The sequence below is a fragment of the Strix uralensis genome, chromosome 3, assembly GCF_047716275.1.
Source record: "Strix uralensis isolate ZFMK-TIS-50842 chromosome 3, bStrUra1, whole genome shotgun sequence".
In the NCBI taxonomy this organism is placed as follows: domain Eukaryota; kingdom Metazoa; phylum Chordata; class Aves; order Strigiformes; family Strigidae; genus Strix; species Strix uralensis.
This window is the reverse complement of record NC_133974.1, coordinates 69,179,335-69,195,827: the sequence shown is the minus strand read 5'-3', so window position 1 is coordinate 69,195,827 and position 16,493 is coordinate 69,179,335. Positions and strand designations below refer to the sequence as shown.

At 37.4% G+C, this 16,493-nt stretch overlaps 1 protein-coding gene across 2 annotated transcripts; it reads left to right on the top strand.

Moving 5' to 3' along the window:
* The first annotated feature begins 14 nt into the window (after nt 1–14).
* On the top strand, nt 15–4,009 carry GTF2H5 (general transcription factor IIH subunit 5). 2 transcript variants are annotated; one of them, XM_074862761.1, is made up of 3 exons: nt 15–111; nt 535–653; nt 3,606–4,009. In XM_074862761.1, the coding sequence occupies exons 2-3, from the start codon at nt 619–621 to the stop codon at nt 3,784–3,786; spliced, it is 216 nt and encodes a 71-aa protein (XP_074718862.1). In that variant the 5' UTR covers nt 15–111; nt 535–618; the 3' UTR covers nt 3,787–4,009. The 2 variants fall into 2 exon arrangements, with proteins under 2 accessions (XP_074718862.1, XP_074718863.1); XM_074862762.1 differs by lacking the exon at nt 15–111 and adding an exon at nt 245–343.
* Nucleotides 4,010–16,493: the final 12,484 nt, after the last annotated feature.

Genomic DNA, 16,493 nt, shown 5'->3' with positions numbered 1-16,493 from the left:
GTGGGAGCGGAGGGGGGAGAGGGGGCGGCTACGCATGCGCCCGGGAAGCGGTGGCCGGCGGTCGCGGCGCCTCCGTCGTCAGGGCAGCGGTCTGTGGAGGCAGCGGCGGAGGTGATGGGCGGGTGGGACTGGAGCCCCCGGGAGTGGCGGGACCTGCCGGTTGGGAGCCGCCCCGCCTGTTCAACGCCTCCGGCCGCCCCAGGGGCGGGTTGGGGTTTGTCTCCCTCTGCCCAGGCCGCGGCACGCCTCGCCTCCGGCGGCAGAAGGGCCCGTAGTCGGCCGCAGCCGCTGGAGAAGCTCGGCGGTGCTGGCGGGGGGCAGAGTTGCCCGGACTGCCCTCGGGGTGAGGGGAGAGGACTTTAATTTTCGCAGCTCAGCGCCTCACCTGAGCGAGCCCTGCTGCCCCGGCCGGGCCCTGCGGGCCTCTCTCCAAGGCCTCGGCCTAATAGTGGGGCAGCGCTGCTGCTCTGGGGGTGGTGAGTTGCCGTCAGGGATCGCTGAGTTCAGCCAAAGTGTTGTTTCTTTTTCTTTCAGATTTCCTCTGTTTACGTGTATAACCCGAAGCAAGAGTTGTTCTTGTCCCCTCTTCCTTTCAGCGTTGGCAAGAGAACTGAGAAGATGGTGAATGTTCTGAAAGGTGTTCTGATTGAATGGTGAGTAACAGTGCTTACTGTCTCTCATTGTGTTAATGTCTACCTGTTTCTTTAGAGCCGGAAATATTATAAGTAACTTAAGAGTCTAGACCAAAAAAACAGAAATTGTTGTGAGGACGGGTGGTGCTGACCAAGCAGACAGGAGAAGAGTATGGCTTTTGGGGGAAGAAGGAGAGAGGCAGTTGTAGGTAATCCTAATTCCAAATGCCTTTTCAAGATACTGTTTTCCTCTTTTGCTTAACCCTTAGATGTTCCCTCTTGTTCTTTATATTGCTTTAAAATAATGGGGGTTTTCGTTTGTCAGCAATGTGTTTCTTTACTGATTCTAGAGGGAGATGAGATAATCTTTCATCCTTTGTCATGTCTTTTTTTCATTGGCTCTAGTCCAAATTCCATTCAAGGCTGACATGTGGTTCTGTTTGTAGATTGTACTCAGAAGAAATATGCTTGTTTGTAAAAGCAAGTTTTTGATGTATGCGCAGCAAACAGGCTTTCATACAATCTGAAGTCTCTAGAATAACTCCGGTAACTGGTTACCTCCGAAGTAAAAAGAAACATCAGTCAAGATTTGCGGGGTCATTGCTTAGCATTATTCTACTGTATACTTAGATTGTAAACTTTTTAACAGATTGTAACTGCACAAAAGTAGAAGAACCTTGAACCTCTTGTGATGTGCCTGTATATAGCTGTGAGCTTGCAGCAGCTAAGTCCTGAGCTGACTGGACGTTATCCAGCTGAAGTCTGGATGTCTAATGGCTATGTGTGAGCAGTTTGGGCCTAAAGTCTGCTATAACAAAAAGCCTGTCTTCTCAAATTTGGCTTCATGCTAGTACCTTGACAAACATTCTGAAGCACAAGAAATTGCCTGCCTGTAGCTGACTATGTAAAGATGCCCAGAGCAAAATTCTTGACTGACAAAGCAAGAAGTTCTAGAATCTCAAGCTGTTAGCAAAATATTTTATTTTGCACCTTCTCTGTTTATTTTATGCATACCTAAGGATTTGTGTGTTTATCCAGCTCTGTGGACACGTTCCCCTTAGTATTAGCATGGAACTTAATAATTCTCCCTGGAAGGAAAGGAAAGGAAATTTTCTATCTGGCAACAAATCTACAGCAGTTGTTATGCCATCAGACATTTTCAACAGCCCCTGGGAAACTCACCTTTGAGTTGGTTTTGCTAGCTCTTGGTGGTTTGGTTTTGTTTGTTTTTCTCCCCACCTTTTCATAAGGGTAGCCTATGACTGGGCACAAAATTCCATCCTAGGAGAAGATGCAGAGCTACTATAAACCCTTGTTTACACTTCAGATACAAGTTCTTTACAACCCAATTTTCTGAGGATGTTTAAGATACCAAATGGACAGGAAGTGGAAAAAAAAAGTCACTTCTGAGTGTGTAAATCATGCAAATAAAATAGTGAAATGTTGTGCAGGTCTTTTTATTCCATACTCTTCCAATAAATAGCTAAACTTTTCTGAAGACACCATATCAAGGATTACAATCTTCAAGTACTGTAACAAGATCAGTGTTTCTGCTGTGACATACATCTACTGTCACCAGTTACAGTTCTGTATATTGATTGGGTGAAAACCAGTCTCTGGATACTGCCTAACATCATACAGGCTGGTCATACCAGCTAGGATAAAAGCTCGTGCCATCTAGTGCTGCTAATGTGAGTCAATGTGAGCAAAAAGTGAACCTCCCTGCGCTCATCCAAAGGAAGATGTGGAAGAGTGCTGGGAACAACGTACTTCTGGTATCTGATTTTTCTCAACTCTTCTGTTTCTCCTCTTAAATGCCAGAGTACATAAATAATGGCTCTTCTAAAGAAGATAATAGCCTCCAGACTTTCCCATTCTCCTTTCCTGAAAATTACTTTGTACTTTGAAAGTTTACCTTGCTCTAGTCATGCTTCTGCAGGTTGGAGGCCAATATTAAAGGTTATTTTTTGAGTTACTGGGTAGGGGGCAGGCGAGGGGTTTGGTCTCATAGTGCATGTCTTTGGACCATATATACTTTTAGGTAAGGGAGAATTGGTCCTCATACTGCATTTAAAAGAGTGAAGATTAACCAAGGAGTTCTTTTAAGATTTTCTATGTTAGTAATTCTTTAAAAGAATGCTTAATATGTTGCCAAAACAACTATGTTCATAATTTTGAAAGTGTCCTGAGCTACTCGATTCCAATTTCCTGTATTTCTTGCACATACTCTTCACCAGTTGTTGCAGTCAGATACTAAGTTTTACCAACAAACATGTTTTTCCTGGTTTGTAAAAGGTAGTGTCAGAATAATATTGTCTGAATTCTTCAAAAGTTCAGTGGATCAAAGAGCTTATATTTTGAAGCCATTTTATCTAGTTGCTTAGCATAATGCAGCTATTTCAGTTTCCATACTTCCAAAATGTTTTCTTCTAAACACTTAAGTTTAACTTAGAAGGTGACATCATGAAAAAGAAGAAACTGTTCAGTTATGGTGTGATAAATGTACAATTCACACATGACCACTTTTTCTCTGTGCTATACTACTTCGAGTGAGATCTGTGTTCTCCTGGGTTTTGGTTACCCTTAAACAAAAATATGCTCTAAGAAAACATGGGTTTTATGCTGCTATTGCTGAAGATAGAAATAAAAGTTCAAACTTACCTGATTAAGGGTTGGGGGTTGTTTTTAAGCTAGTTTAGCAGCAGCATAGAGGCACTTTGCTGATCAAGCAGCCAATTTTTCTCATTAGACTTTGTTACCACTTTATTTTTATCTCTAAAGTAATTCAAGCAATTCTGATTGTGAAAGAAACAATTTTTTCAAAAGCTTCACAAACTTCAAATTGTGAGCAGCTCTTGAAATTAATATTAGTTTCCCAAAGAACTTCAGGAGTGTCTTCAAATGGTGGGGTTTTTGTTTTTAAGTGTATCTTATGACAATGAGGTAGGATCTGATGTGTGTTTGTCTCTACAGTGACCCAGCAATGAAGCAATTTCTGCTCTACTTGGATGAGTCAAATGCATTGGGAAAGAAGTTCATCATACAAGACCTGGATGAAACTCATGTCTTTGTTTTGGCCGAGTTGGTTAACTTCCTCCAGGAGAGAGTGGGCGAGTTAATGGACCAGAACTCTTTTCCTATTACTCAGAAGTAAAAAGACTAGAGAAATGAGATTACTGCGAGTTTTGGAATAGTGGATTTCAGTAGCTTGGGTTATTACTGTTTTAATAGATACACTGTGGTTACTAAGTTCTACATGGAAGTGGTTACTCTAAAAAATGGATCATTTTCATAGACAAAATACCCTCAAATTGGGTTTTATTTCTCATTTTGAAAGATTATGGTATCTTTATTAAAATGTTTAAAATTAAACACTTGAGGACTTGTCTAGAGAATTTTTGATGCATGGTCTCTGTTTTTCCTTTAGGATTTTTATCTTGCAAGATGGTATCACACAACAATTAGAGTTGTGTTTCTGTATTGGAATGCTCTATGAATTCCTCTGACGTGTTCCGTTCCTGTGGAACTGATTAAATCTGGTTATAGTGTGACTGATAGAATGTAAAAGAGTATTGTTAAAGTATGATCTGTGCTTGATGGAACATCTCAGTATGTTGAAGGTATGGTCAGATACTGCTTTAACTTAATGGGTTTTATACATGAAAATGAAAGTTGGCATGAGTTTTCTTTTTGTTTTGGAGGGCTTTTTACTTTATTTTTTTGTTGTTGGTGTTTTTTTGTGGGTGTTTTTCCCCAAACATTTTACAAATGCCCCATACTACTCGCCTACTTTTACCAAGGCTGTGCTTTCTATGTTGTTCTGGGTTTGGCAAGTGGTGGTAGGCATCTAGAAGTTTGGAGGGGAAGAAAGGATATGGGGGGATGGGTACAACAAGATCATCACATTTTAATTGTAAACTTGTATATCAACAATAGCAAATTAAAGGGGTAACATAAATGGGAGACCAATCCTTTAGATATAAAATTGCTTGTATTTTTCCACTGAAGCTAATACCTAGTCACAATAAGCTTGTGTGATCAGGAAGGGGAAATAAAGACTTGGTTACTCTATCTGCAAAGAAGAAAGCTGGTTTTGTGGTTTTTTTGGGGTGTTGGGTTTTGGTTTTGGTTTTCTTCAGCTTAGCTCTTCCTCTCCTATTGCACTTTGCTGCAAAGAAGCAGCCTCATGGTTTCATAGGTTTTTTTTTTTTTCACACTGTATTTGTAACTCACTATCTCAGACACTGGCTTATTTAGTAAGTCAGCTAATACATGATGATAAAACCTTTGAAGATTTCTGTCTATAAATATGGCAGATACAGATTACAGAAACAAGAAGAATAACATGTATTACCTTTTCTCTCATCCTCTCATTCCTATTCAAAATAGTTAAATTTATTGGCTCATTTATAAATTAAAGACTTCTAGGATATTACTTGAAAGGGAAGCTTGGTTTTCAGAGCTGCTCACGTACAACAGATAGATGCTGTCTTTTTATATTTGTGGGGAAAACATGTAAATAGAGAGGCTTTTATACAGAATAGTTTTCTGTACTGACTCTGCTGCAGTTGCTTTTTTTTCTTATCCAGTAGGTATCAGATTAATTGGTGGTTTTGTTTTTGGCTTTTTTCCCCAGGAATTAGGGAAGCTTCAGGAGAAAGCTTCATTGGATGTTTTTAATCAAAAAGCTGTCCAAAGAAAGTGTTGCAGAATTGCATATATTCAGGCTCATGTGGATGAGCAAATAGCCCTGCGGAATTGAGCTTCACGTAGTTTCTGGCACCCCACCCTTCTCTCTGACTGTATAGAACAATGGGTTTTGGTCCAAGTTGTTTCATATTTTATTTTTTTTTTTTACAAGTGGATGCTTCCCTAGTCACGTAGATCAAGAACAAGCTACACACCTTCACTTGAAATAAAAAGTTGAAGTCTTTTATGAATGGTTTATGGTTCCTTACCTCTTTCCTGAGATTGGTCAAACATTTATCTCAAAAGTGTTATTTTGTGGAAGATTAATGGATGGTCATTTAATGGAGAGATAATTTGTAGTCTTTAACATGGCATGATAGCTTAATGCAATTTATTTAAAAGTGTCTTCTGTCCTTTCTTTGGAATCCAGATTTTGATGAAAGCTAAATGATCCCTCACTCTCTCTTCAAATGACACTGTTTGAAAAGTCATGTTAGAATTACACGTTAAACTTCTCTCTATTTAGCATGTTTAGTGCTACATTTCTGTAGTGGTTTTCCTTTTAAGCTGATGATAAACTTCTTGCAGTTCTTGTATTTTTCTCTCGGTTAATTGTACAGCTTTATTGTTGCATGACCTACGTTTTAGCTTGTATTTCCAGTGATAAATGGCTTACATAATACAGAGGGATAGAAGTTTCAGGCTGTATAACCTAAACAGGCATACATTCTTATACTCTTTGCTCTCAGGCTTTTTCAAGCAAACATGTTTATGGATTTTAACTTCTAAACCTGTCAAGACTTAGATCTTTTAAAAATATATGTATATATTGCCCGGATGGGAGAAAAATAGATACTAGCTTTAAAAATATCAAGACATCTTGAAATAGTTAGCATTTACACTTACAGATTTTAAATGTTTTCTCTGGCTTTCATTCAGGTGTGAAATATTATTGGTAAGTGGAGCTCAGAATTAAACATTGTGTTAAGAATATCTTATTTTTTTTTAAGGCTGGAAGCATTTGCAAATAGAAGGTTAAGGAGGTTTGTTTAAATATATGTGTATTTGTTTTGCTAATAGAGTTGATATGGTGAGAACATCAGGTCTCACTGTATTTGGAATATTATATGTTAATTTAACATTTCTATCCATAGGTAATAAGTTCACTTTTTTTTGCTGGTATCTAGCATAGGAACTATACTCTGTTCAGATCCTGCTTCAGCAGCAAAAATAGAGCTTGAATGACAGACTTCTTGTCGCTTCTTGCTGAAGCAGAAAATTTTATCTTGATGGGCTTTCACTGCCAAGGGTTGAACTGGTCATGTACTTTTTGCTTTTAGTCTGAGTTGAAAGTATCTTGCCTCCTGGAGGAAGAGCATGGTAGAGTAATTATCTAAAGGATACTTACTTGAACTTCATTCTTATTTGCTACTTGCAAGCTTTTTTAGATCTAAGTATAAGTAAGTTCACTTGTTTGTGTTTTGTGATGTAAACAGTTGCTCTTGGGTAGTAATGGAAACTTTGAACAGGCTTATAAATACCACTGTCATGGTAGCTATAAATACCACTGCAGAAGCTAAAGAGTAATATTTGACAGAAATATGAGAGAGATCTCTAAAGCGAGGTAAGAGAACTTGAACAATGCAAACAAAGTATTTATGTTAAATGGAAAGGGAAGGGTGGAAACTGAAAATGCAGCTTCCTATTAAAATAAAGCAATAGCATCTAATTTTTATTGAAACTTACACCATTTGGTGTTTTGGTTTCTGTTCAAGCCTCAGATTGAAGACTATTAATAAACAAACTTAAAAAACCCCCAGGCTAGCTGTGTAATATGACCATAGTGTACCACAAAAGCAAATAAGTCTAAATGCTAATTCTGGGGGCAGCATGATGAAGATGACCCTGAATCAGTATAGATAGGGATTATAATTAATTTCTTAGCTTGTTACCAATGTGTAAGTCCCCTTTCCTTCTCTCCAGTATAACAGCCCAGAGAGAGTAATTGTCCAGTGTGGTAAAGGAGGAAATAACCAGCAATCAGTAGAGAGAATGGATGTGGCCTCAAGAAAGAAAATTGTGTTGAAAGAAAATAGAGAATGCTTCAGGGAATTGCACTCTTCTACTTGAGAGAACCCAGATTGAGTGGATTTGACTTTGTAGCCAAACTGCCAGTGTTGTTTCATAAAAAGGTAGGTATCTGAATCCATTTGGAATGAAGAATGATAGAGTGGTTTTGTTTATTTTTTTCAAAATGCGATGTGCTTATAATGATAGTTTGTTTTTTGTTCTATGTAGCACAGTGCTGAGAGCTAGATGGCTAGTGTGATGTGCTATACAAAAGCTTCTCCAAGTGCTGTTGTACATTAAGAAATCCTATTTTACTGTCTTCCCAGGATTCTAGGGTGTATTCAAAAGCATATCTTCTGATTCTTTTTTTAATGTGGTATAACAACAGATATTTCTGTTTTTTCTCACTCAAGTTAACTGCAGGCCCACCTCAAGTATGCAAGTGTTCTCAAACTAGAGAACATGTATTTTATGCATTAACAGGATTGCTTACTGTGAATTGAAGATAATGGTATTTCATAGTGTCATTAAAATGACTTATTTTAACCTTGCTTAGTTGGTGTCATCACCATAAAAGTGTCCAATTTCAGTCAGCCCCTATGTTGAGCTTGCAAAAGTAGGGCTCTAAAAACCATATATATATATATATATATATATAAATCTTTAATATAAACCAACACAGGCTGAGAAGTATATTTTGTTCTTCCAACCAGGCAGTAGATCATTGAAGAAAACAGTAAGCTTTTATAATAAATCTTTTTGCAGTTCCCAATTTCACAGCAAATTCTGATCCTTTTCCCACACTAACTCATTGATTATCCCACAAATGATCCCATTAAAGCTGGTGGTGATTACTGTGAAATGAGGCATTACTCAGTTTGTCAGAATTGGGTGTCTGTATTTGTTTTGTAATTCAGACTTTGGCAAGGATTACATGTGCTATACAAAATTAAGGATTCACTAAATAGGTGAAGTTCATAAAGGTGGAAGAACAAATTCTACCTGTTAAGTCTTATGACTTAACAACTAATAAGAAAATTAAAAAATAGGGTCCCTGATAGAAAGATTATGTGGAGCTCATTTATTTTTTTAAAAAATGTGGAGTAGAAGTAATATTTTACCCGTATTTGTTTCATATAAAAAGATTTTCAGGACTGAAGACATAACAGTTTGAAGGCAGACCAGTAAGGGGAGCTCTTACCAATATTTTAAACTACTTTTAATAAAATTGCTGCAGCACGGGAAATGGTGGGTCAGAGACTTACTGTGCTTTGGAACATTTAATATCTTTGTCTCTGGATATGCTTTCAGCTGGAGATGAACATTCAACTTCAAAGGATCCTTCTAGAAAGATATTTCTAGTAGGAGATGTTGGAATGTAGTATCTTTAGCTCTGACATTTCTTAGATGTTTAGTTATCCAGTGTTTTCTTTCTATGCTTAGGTGCACAGTCCTGTTACATTAAAATTGTCTGAAATGTGGTATTCCCTTCAGATGTTACTGGTAGGTCTGTGTATCTCCACACCACTAGCTTGCTTTAGGGCTTGTTCTGAATTAAGTTACATCATTTTTAGTGAGCATAAATCACAGAAAGACATTGTTGATACAGTCAGAAGTAACTTTTATGGAGTTTTTTTTCTCTTTATTTCCTCATCATACAAAATGCATGGGATTGGAGGGTACTTGTTCCTCTGAGCACGTGCACCATACTGTATGGAAGACACAGACAAACAACTAAGTCTGTGCTGGGTATTTCTGCATCTGTATCACTATGGTGTTGCTAATAGTACATAGAAATGAGACGTATAGAAAGATCTTTTCCCTCATTACCCCCAAAAGTGAATATAGCTTTATTGATTTACACCTATATAAAGGTAAAATTCAGTATGTTCCCTAAACAAACAAACAAAAACCCCATAACAAAAAAAACCTGATACCTTGGATATTAGTGATTGTATTTTTCATATAGGCAGAAAAAGTAATTTTCTGTCCTCTCTGTAGCAGTATTAAGCAGATTAACTGCAGAATAGAAACAGACTGTAAAGTTGCTGTCCAGTGAACAAATTTAAAAAGTGAAAATTTTAGAGTATTGTTGTTGTGTTTGAGAAATTCTATATATCAGTAACAAGTATAAGGTTCCTGGAAGACCCCTAATTCTCAAGTTAATATTTTTCTTTTACCAAAAGAAAAGCAGACTCGGAAGACCCATGCAGGAATGTGCTTGAACACACCAAAGAAAACCCACCCAACATCAAAACTGACAGGTAGTTGATTAGCCATAAAACCTAGCCCCTCAGGAGAGAAACAGCAAGCAAAATTTCTGGATAACTATAGACTGAAGGAGTTGGCTGTCAGAGCTATACAGTTGTTCACTTTTCTATTACAGAAAAGATGGACCCAGTTGTGAATTACAGGATGTGCATAATGATGGGTATGCTTGCAGCTGTGAAGAGATCACTTGCAGATAAGAAAGGATTGCAGATTTCTTCAATGTTGGCATAGCTGATATACAGTCAGCGAGAGGTAAACATGCAAAGCAAACCTGTAATCTGTCAGCATTCTGTGTGTTGTGTTCCTGATGTTTTGAAGCTAAAAGGGTGAGATAGGAGGACAAAAGAGAAAAGATAGGAAAGAGGGGGAAGAGTATTTTAGGCTTGCAACCAGCATTTCCTGTTGATTCTGGAATTGAACAAGATCACAAGGAGTATAGGAACAAAACAGAGAGAGAGAGAGATTGCACTAAATTTTAATTTTGTATCCAAAAAAGTACTTGCAATTAACTAGAACTTAATTGGTTTACAGAAGGTCCTGTATTTATCATCAGAGCCAACATATCACAAGGACTGGGAGAGCAATTTTCTTAATGTTATGCCTATTGCTTTTCCTTGCTTCTGTCCTGGATGGGACCACTTTTCCATGTGGAATGATAGTGTAGTTTTGCTTCCTTTTAATCTCTGGATTTTCCTACACTGACAACTTTATTGGGTGTAAAATGTGTTCTGCATGTGTGTGGTATGTATATCATTAGATAGATAGGTATTCCAGGAGATAGAGATTCAGCAGTGATGAGTAACCCTGGAATAATGATAGCCTTCTGTATCATCAACCAGCTTGAATTTAAGATATGAAAGAAATATCTCTCTTCAGCTGTAATATGAAGCAGGCTCCCTGCATTCGATTTTGCTTGTGGTTTGAACTGAGACTAATTATATCTTTTAATTTTGGGAAAGTTATAAAGTTGGTATAAAATTGAAGTAAAAAAGAGGCCTGGTTTCTTAAGGAATATTTGAAATGGATATTGTCAAGCACAGCCATGGTGAGGTTAGTGTGGTAGAGGACTGACAGCTTTTTGCTGCTGGCCAGGTTGCCATTTGGGCAAAGGCAGCTGCAAACAGCATTTGAGAGGAACAGGAGAGTAGGGATGAGGCATGGGCAAAGCTGAGCATCTGAACAAATCTGTCAGGGGGACCAGGGAACCTGAAATCTTGGAACTAGTGAATGTTTCCCCTTTTGGCTTTGAGGAGCTTTTTTTTAAAGCCATTTCTGCCTGTTTAGCCTGCTCTGTGACAGCAGGAGCCAGAAGGAGCTGGAGGGAGTGGGAAGGAGGGATTCTGAGGGTGTGTGTTTTTCAGGAGGTGGTTCCTAAAGTTGTTTGCTACAAGTATGAAAAATTAGACCAAGGTGAAACTGCCTTTTCAATATGCACAGTTATTCTAGATCATTTCTTTTTTTTAAATGTATTACAAACCAAAAGGAGCCGTGAAGGTCTGGAAAGAACTTTTATTGTTCTAATTGCTAACTACAAGAAGTAACCCACTACACCTCTCAATTTGAAACAGTGAAGGAGGCTTTCATGCATTTTTTCATTATTGTCATAGTTATATGAAGATCATAACCAAAACAAGTCATAGAAATAAAGAGAGAAGACTGATACAAATGGCCTATGTTTAAGACTAGTCTTCAGACACTGGCAACACTTCACCCTTGCTCAAGCTTAAGATTAATCACTTGTGCCAATATTTTAGTTTCTACTAGTCAGGAAGCTTGCCTTGGGACATCTAGGGCAAAATTGTAAGTTGGATATGCTGGAAACTTGTCACTCTTGGGTCGAGGGAATGTCAAAATCTGGATTTTTCATTCTCAAAAATTGCTACACTCAAACATGACAAGTACTTTTCTCCTTTGTCCTAGCACCCAGTATGTAATGATGACCGTCATGAACATTTGTAATGTCTGTGATGGCATAAAGTAATGCAATAATGAAGTATCATGTACAATTGAAAGGGTGATGTAAAGATTTCATTTTCTTGTCTTTTAAAAGTACAAAAATAAAAGTACATGTGAGAATAACTTGTGTGTGCACCAGTAAGTATTGAATGCAATTCATTCCAAGTATGATTTCTGGTGCCAAGTGATTGATCTTTTTTAATGAAGCAGCCATTTAAATATATGTAAATTGTGAAGCAAGTGTTGAGAACATAGACAAAATGCCAAGTCATTAGTTCCAATTTCTTCCAGGTGTTGGTAAGAAAATAATTAAAAAGGAGTAAATATATAAAGCAGATATTAGCAGAGCAATTACGACTTTGTTCACGCAAATGTGAACCTATTACCAAGTGCAGTGAACTTACTACTCAGAGTTTTTCTGCTAGCTTTCAAGACCTGATCATCTGTGATACTAAGCACTACATTTAACAGTAATGTTTTTACTTCTGCCTTACTACTAGAGCTGGGAAAATTAGTTCTTTCTGAGAAAGGAAGATGTTAACAACATTATTTTGGTGAGACTATCTCACCACTTCAAGAATAGTTCACCTTTACATTAACTAGTATGATCTAGTGGAGAAGTGAAAAGTCTGACATTGCTCTACGTTCTCAAGCAGGTAGCTTTCCTTTGCCCTAATGTAATTGGTACAATGGGGGTAAGAGTACTTATTTTTCTGCTACTCCTATGAGGACTGCAGCCTTGCTTTCTCTTCTATCTATACAAAATGCACAATGGAAGTCTGTTCAGCTCTCTGTTCCTGTTAAAATATAAGTATTCTCTAGTAAAAGTAAATGTTGAGGTACTTCATAACATACATAGGAAAATATGCATTCAGTTCTAGGTCATCGTACTGTGCTAGTATGTTAGCTTGCATGCATGCATGTTAAATATGGCTGCCAATCAATGACTCTTAGGTCCTCATAGCATCACATCCTGGCCTAACCACAAATCTGAGTGACAGGTTAGGAATACTCTGTGTGTGTGTCTATATAAATATAAATGCACACACACACAAAAATATCTGTGTGTGTGTGTGCATACATCTGTATATGCAGTGTGTATATATAATCACTGTGGCTACAGTGTGCTTACCTTGTGGGAGAAAGATATCCTTCCTCGCCTGACAATATTTCTTACAGTATAGGGAGGAGAGGGATGCTTTTGCAGTCCTTGCACTGAATAGCATCACTGTAAGCCTCAAGCAGGTGGTGGGGCTCTCAAGGAGGAACAAAAGTAGGAAATTGGGGTGCTAATAAGGATAACCAGGCCTTTCACATCTGGAATTTGTGTCCTTCTAAAACTGAGATTAAAATGATCAGTGAGATCCTTAATCAGGCATTATGAAAGTAAGGGGTTTTTTTTTCTTTGTACATAGAGCTGCTTTTTATCATTGTATTATATTTTGCTAAAACTGTAAAAAATGCAAAAAACAATCCGTATATTCATCATATTCTTGCAGTGTATTTTCCTACTATTAAATCTAGATTGAAATTGTTTTTTCAGTGCAGTAAAAGGACGTAAATATTTGATCATGTTACTTTATAGGACTACCCACAGCAAATGCAGGTATCATGCTGTAATTATGTTTTTTTAAGAATTCACATTTGATTTTGCAACAATTTCTGTATTTGTTGTATTTTCTACTATGGAGAGTGATAGTACAGAGAATACTTGTTTGGGACTCTGGTGATAAACTGTTGTTAGAATTCTGATGCTTAAAACCTTGAACATCTTGATGGCTTTTCTCTTATTTCATATTTTTTCAAGAACTCTTCCTTTATTTTTGTATTTGAATGCTGTCTCCATTGAATTTTGCAAAGAAAGGATTGCTTAAGCTTTGCTGTGCTGTCCTTTTACTTGAACTGCTCAAGAGACCACACTTTGAAGTGATAAGAGGTTTTGAAGGATATATATATATATATGGCATGGGTCTCTGTAGATTTAAGCTAAAAAAGTTTATATCTCAGCCATTAAAGCAATCATCTGAAAAAAACAGGACCTTGGAAGTATTTCTACCAGCTGCTATTCATTTTAATATTCTAATGTGGGCTTTGAGGAAGTTGTATTTATTGCTTCTTTATATTGTAGACATGTTCAAAGGTCTCACTTTGAACTAGAGTTTCATAATGCTAAACTTCTTATGAGATGCATAAGGGGGCCTAACCTGATGTAGCAAATCAAACACAGTCAATTTTTGCCTGTTTCTTTAATAGAGCAACATATAGATAGAATCATGTCTGTTTCTCCTCCTCCTTCTCTACCCAGTTCAAGTTTAGTTTATCATTCTTTAATGTAATTGATCACAACTGTGTGCAGAATTCTAGGTGAAGTCTTCCCAGTATCAGTGCAGTAGCATTTATGTTCCAGAGCTCTCTTGGAAATCCTGTGAGTATTAGCCTCTTTCATGATCTCATCAGATTGATGCCTTATGGATATTCAGTTGCTGACTGGCAGATACCTATTTTTCTCCTCCTCTCTCTTCAGTTGATGCCTTACATTTGTAAGTCTTTCAGTTCATGATTTTGAACTCTGTACTATCATATTTCATCCCATTTTTTGTATTAGTCTGCCTCTGTGGGTCATCCATTCTTTTCTGAATGATATATATATTCTGGTTCTAGGCTGTATTGTTTATTCTCAAGTTTGTGTCATCAGCAAATTTTATTAGAACGCTCATGTTTTTGTTCTAAGGTCAACTAACAAAAATATAAAAAGGTCAGTATCATGACTGATTGTTCAGGGACTCCATTTATAATATCTCCTCAGTCTAACTGTTTTCTTTGGAGCACCATCCACTGCCATCAGTGTATCCCATCCCTTGCTATCTGTACTAATCCTCATCTCCAGTTTAATTAATATCTTGTATGGCACCATTTGAAATACTAAGTAAAGGTTAAAAAGACCAAACATGAATATATTTCTCTTGTTTAGCACATCAGTTATCTGACAAAGAAAAAATGAGAAAGTTGCATTTCTATTCAGCTTTGTGTATATTGTCACACTTTCCCATTTACCAAAGTGGTTTTGTTCTTATCTACAAAATGTTTTTCAAATCCTTATGTGCCATTCACACCAGATGGATAACTCTGAGCTTGCCCTTATTGTTCCTTTTCTTGAATACAGATACAATGTATTCTGTTATATATGCTGGGGTTGGCAGACTTAATTTTAAAAAAATTGTTGGTGCTTTTAATGTGTCAGTTCTTTCAGTATCCTGGGATGACACCTTGTTTTCCCTGTTCTGGTTACATTAAACTCCTTGAAGAAGGGGGGATAAAATGTATGTGGAAGGTTGGAGCTGCTTCCACAACAAAAATGAGGCAGGAGTAAGCTGGAGTGAACAGCCAGTCAGCTGGAGGGTTTGGTTAATCATCAGTCAGCCTGGCTGTTCTCCTCAGCTACTGAGGAAATCCTTGTTCTTTTGTGGAATCTGCCCAGGCAAGCTGACTTTCTCTTTCTCTGTTGTGTTCCTCTGTGATGGAGGAAAATTGCAAGGTTAGGCACATCAAAAGGAAAATGCCGTTTGGAATCAGTTCAGTGTATAAAGCTAACAAAAATGTGTTAGGTTTGTGTGTGGAAAAAGTACGAGTGAATAGATTTGCCTGTGGAAGGAGTGAGCAAGTTTGCATGAGAAACTCTCCAGTGCATTAAAAATGGGACAGTCATTCATGCTGGAAATCCAGGTAGAGGTGAAGGAGGAAGATAGAATAATGGAGGCACCTGCAAGACCAGTTTTCCCGTTTTGACACTTAAGTACCGATTCTAGTTTAGTTCCTGTGAGGTAGTGTTCTGCAAGGTGAACTGTTCCATGTCATTTTTTTACAACACATAAAGACAATTTGCAATTTTTTCTTTTAATTTAGGGTATTTTGGTATTTCTCAGCTTCCCTTTCTTTGCTGAAGGACTGAGAAACTGGAGTGAAATAATGACATACCTTAATTTGAGTTTTAGGCTTCTTGACTGTGTAGCAGATGTAGTTGAGTTGGGAGACCTTTAAAATCTTTACTTGATTATTTTTATTATTATTTATATTTAATTTTAACAGCTTGTAATGGAAATGAACTGAACTAAAAGGCTACATTTCAATGCCTTTATACTGATGAATAGTACCACTGATGGACTCCGGGTTCCAAAGAAATTTATATTTGCTCAAACATAGCAGAATTTGCTATGGCTAGGAGGGGCAGGGACATTTGAAGAAATACATCCAGTACTGCCAGCCAGAGATGTTTCAGGTTGGGCAACTGAAATTGGAGAATTTTGTCATCTTGAAACCTGTAAATATCAATGGACTTTCTATGGTGTTTGGCCTATGTTTGTAAGAAATTCCTACCAAAACCTTACACTGAGTTCAGACATCCTTCCACATCCTTTCTGCTAAACATTGGGAAGTCCAACTCAGGAGTTGTAGAGCAGCAATACTGATGCAGTCTTCTGAGAAGTCACTGGCCAGCAACAAAAAAAGGCAGTCACAGTCTGATGGAGGCAGCTCTTGTAGATGATTAAAGCAATGAGAGGTATGAGCAGGATTTCCCTTTACATCTCTTTTCTAGACTGAAAGGGAATAAAATATTTTTTTTCTGTTGGCAGTTTAAATAGAATTTGAATGATGTATATTTCATAAAGTCAGGTCAAACTTTCAATACAAAGACATCAGTCCTGCAAGTACATATTAGTTTGTTGAACTCAAAGATATTGATAAGTTTTTTATAACAATGAGGCTTGAGTGTGGATTTAACCGCATGCCAATGTTGAACTCATTTTGCTTACCTGCTAATGAAAGAGGCAAGAACTTTTTGTTTGTTTGTTTGGGGTTTTTTTGTTTTGTTTTTGA

What these genes read in the sequence shown, in the direction of transcription:
- GTF2H5 (XM_074862761.1), top strand. Translation starts at nt 619, where the DNA reads ATGGTGAATGTTCTGAAAGGTGTTCTGATTGAATG. An exon ending in AAAGGTGTTCTGATTGAATG is followed by an intron (nt 654 to 3,605) that starts GTGAGTAACAGT and finishes TTGTCTCTACAG; the next exon opens with TGACCCAGCAATGAAGCAAT.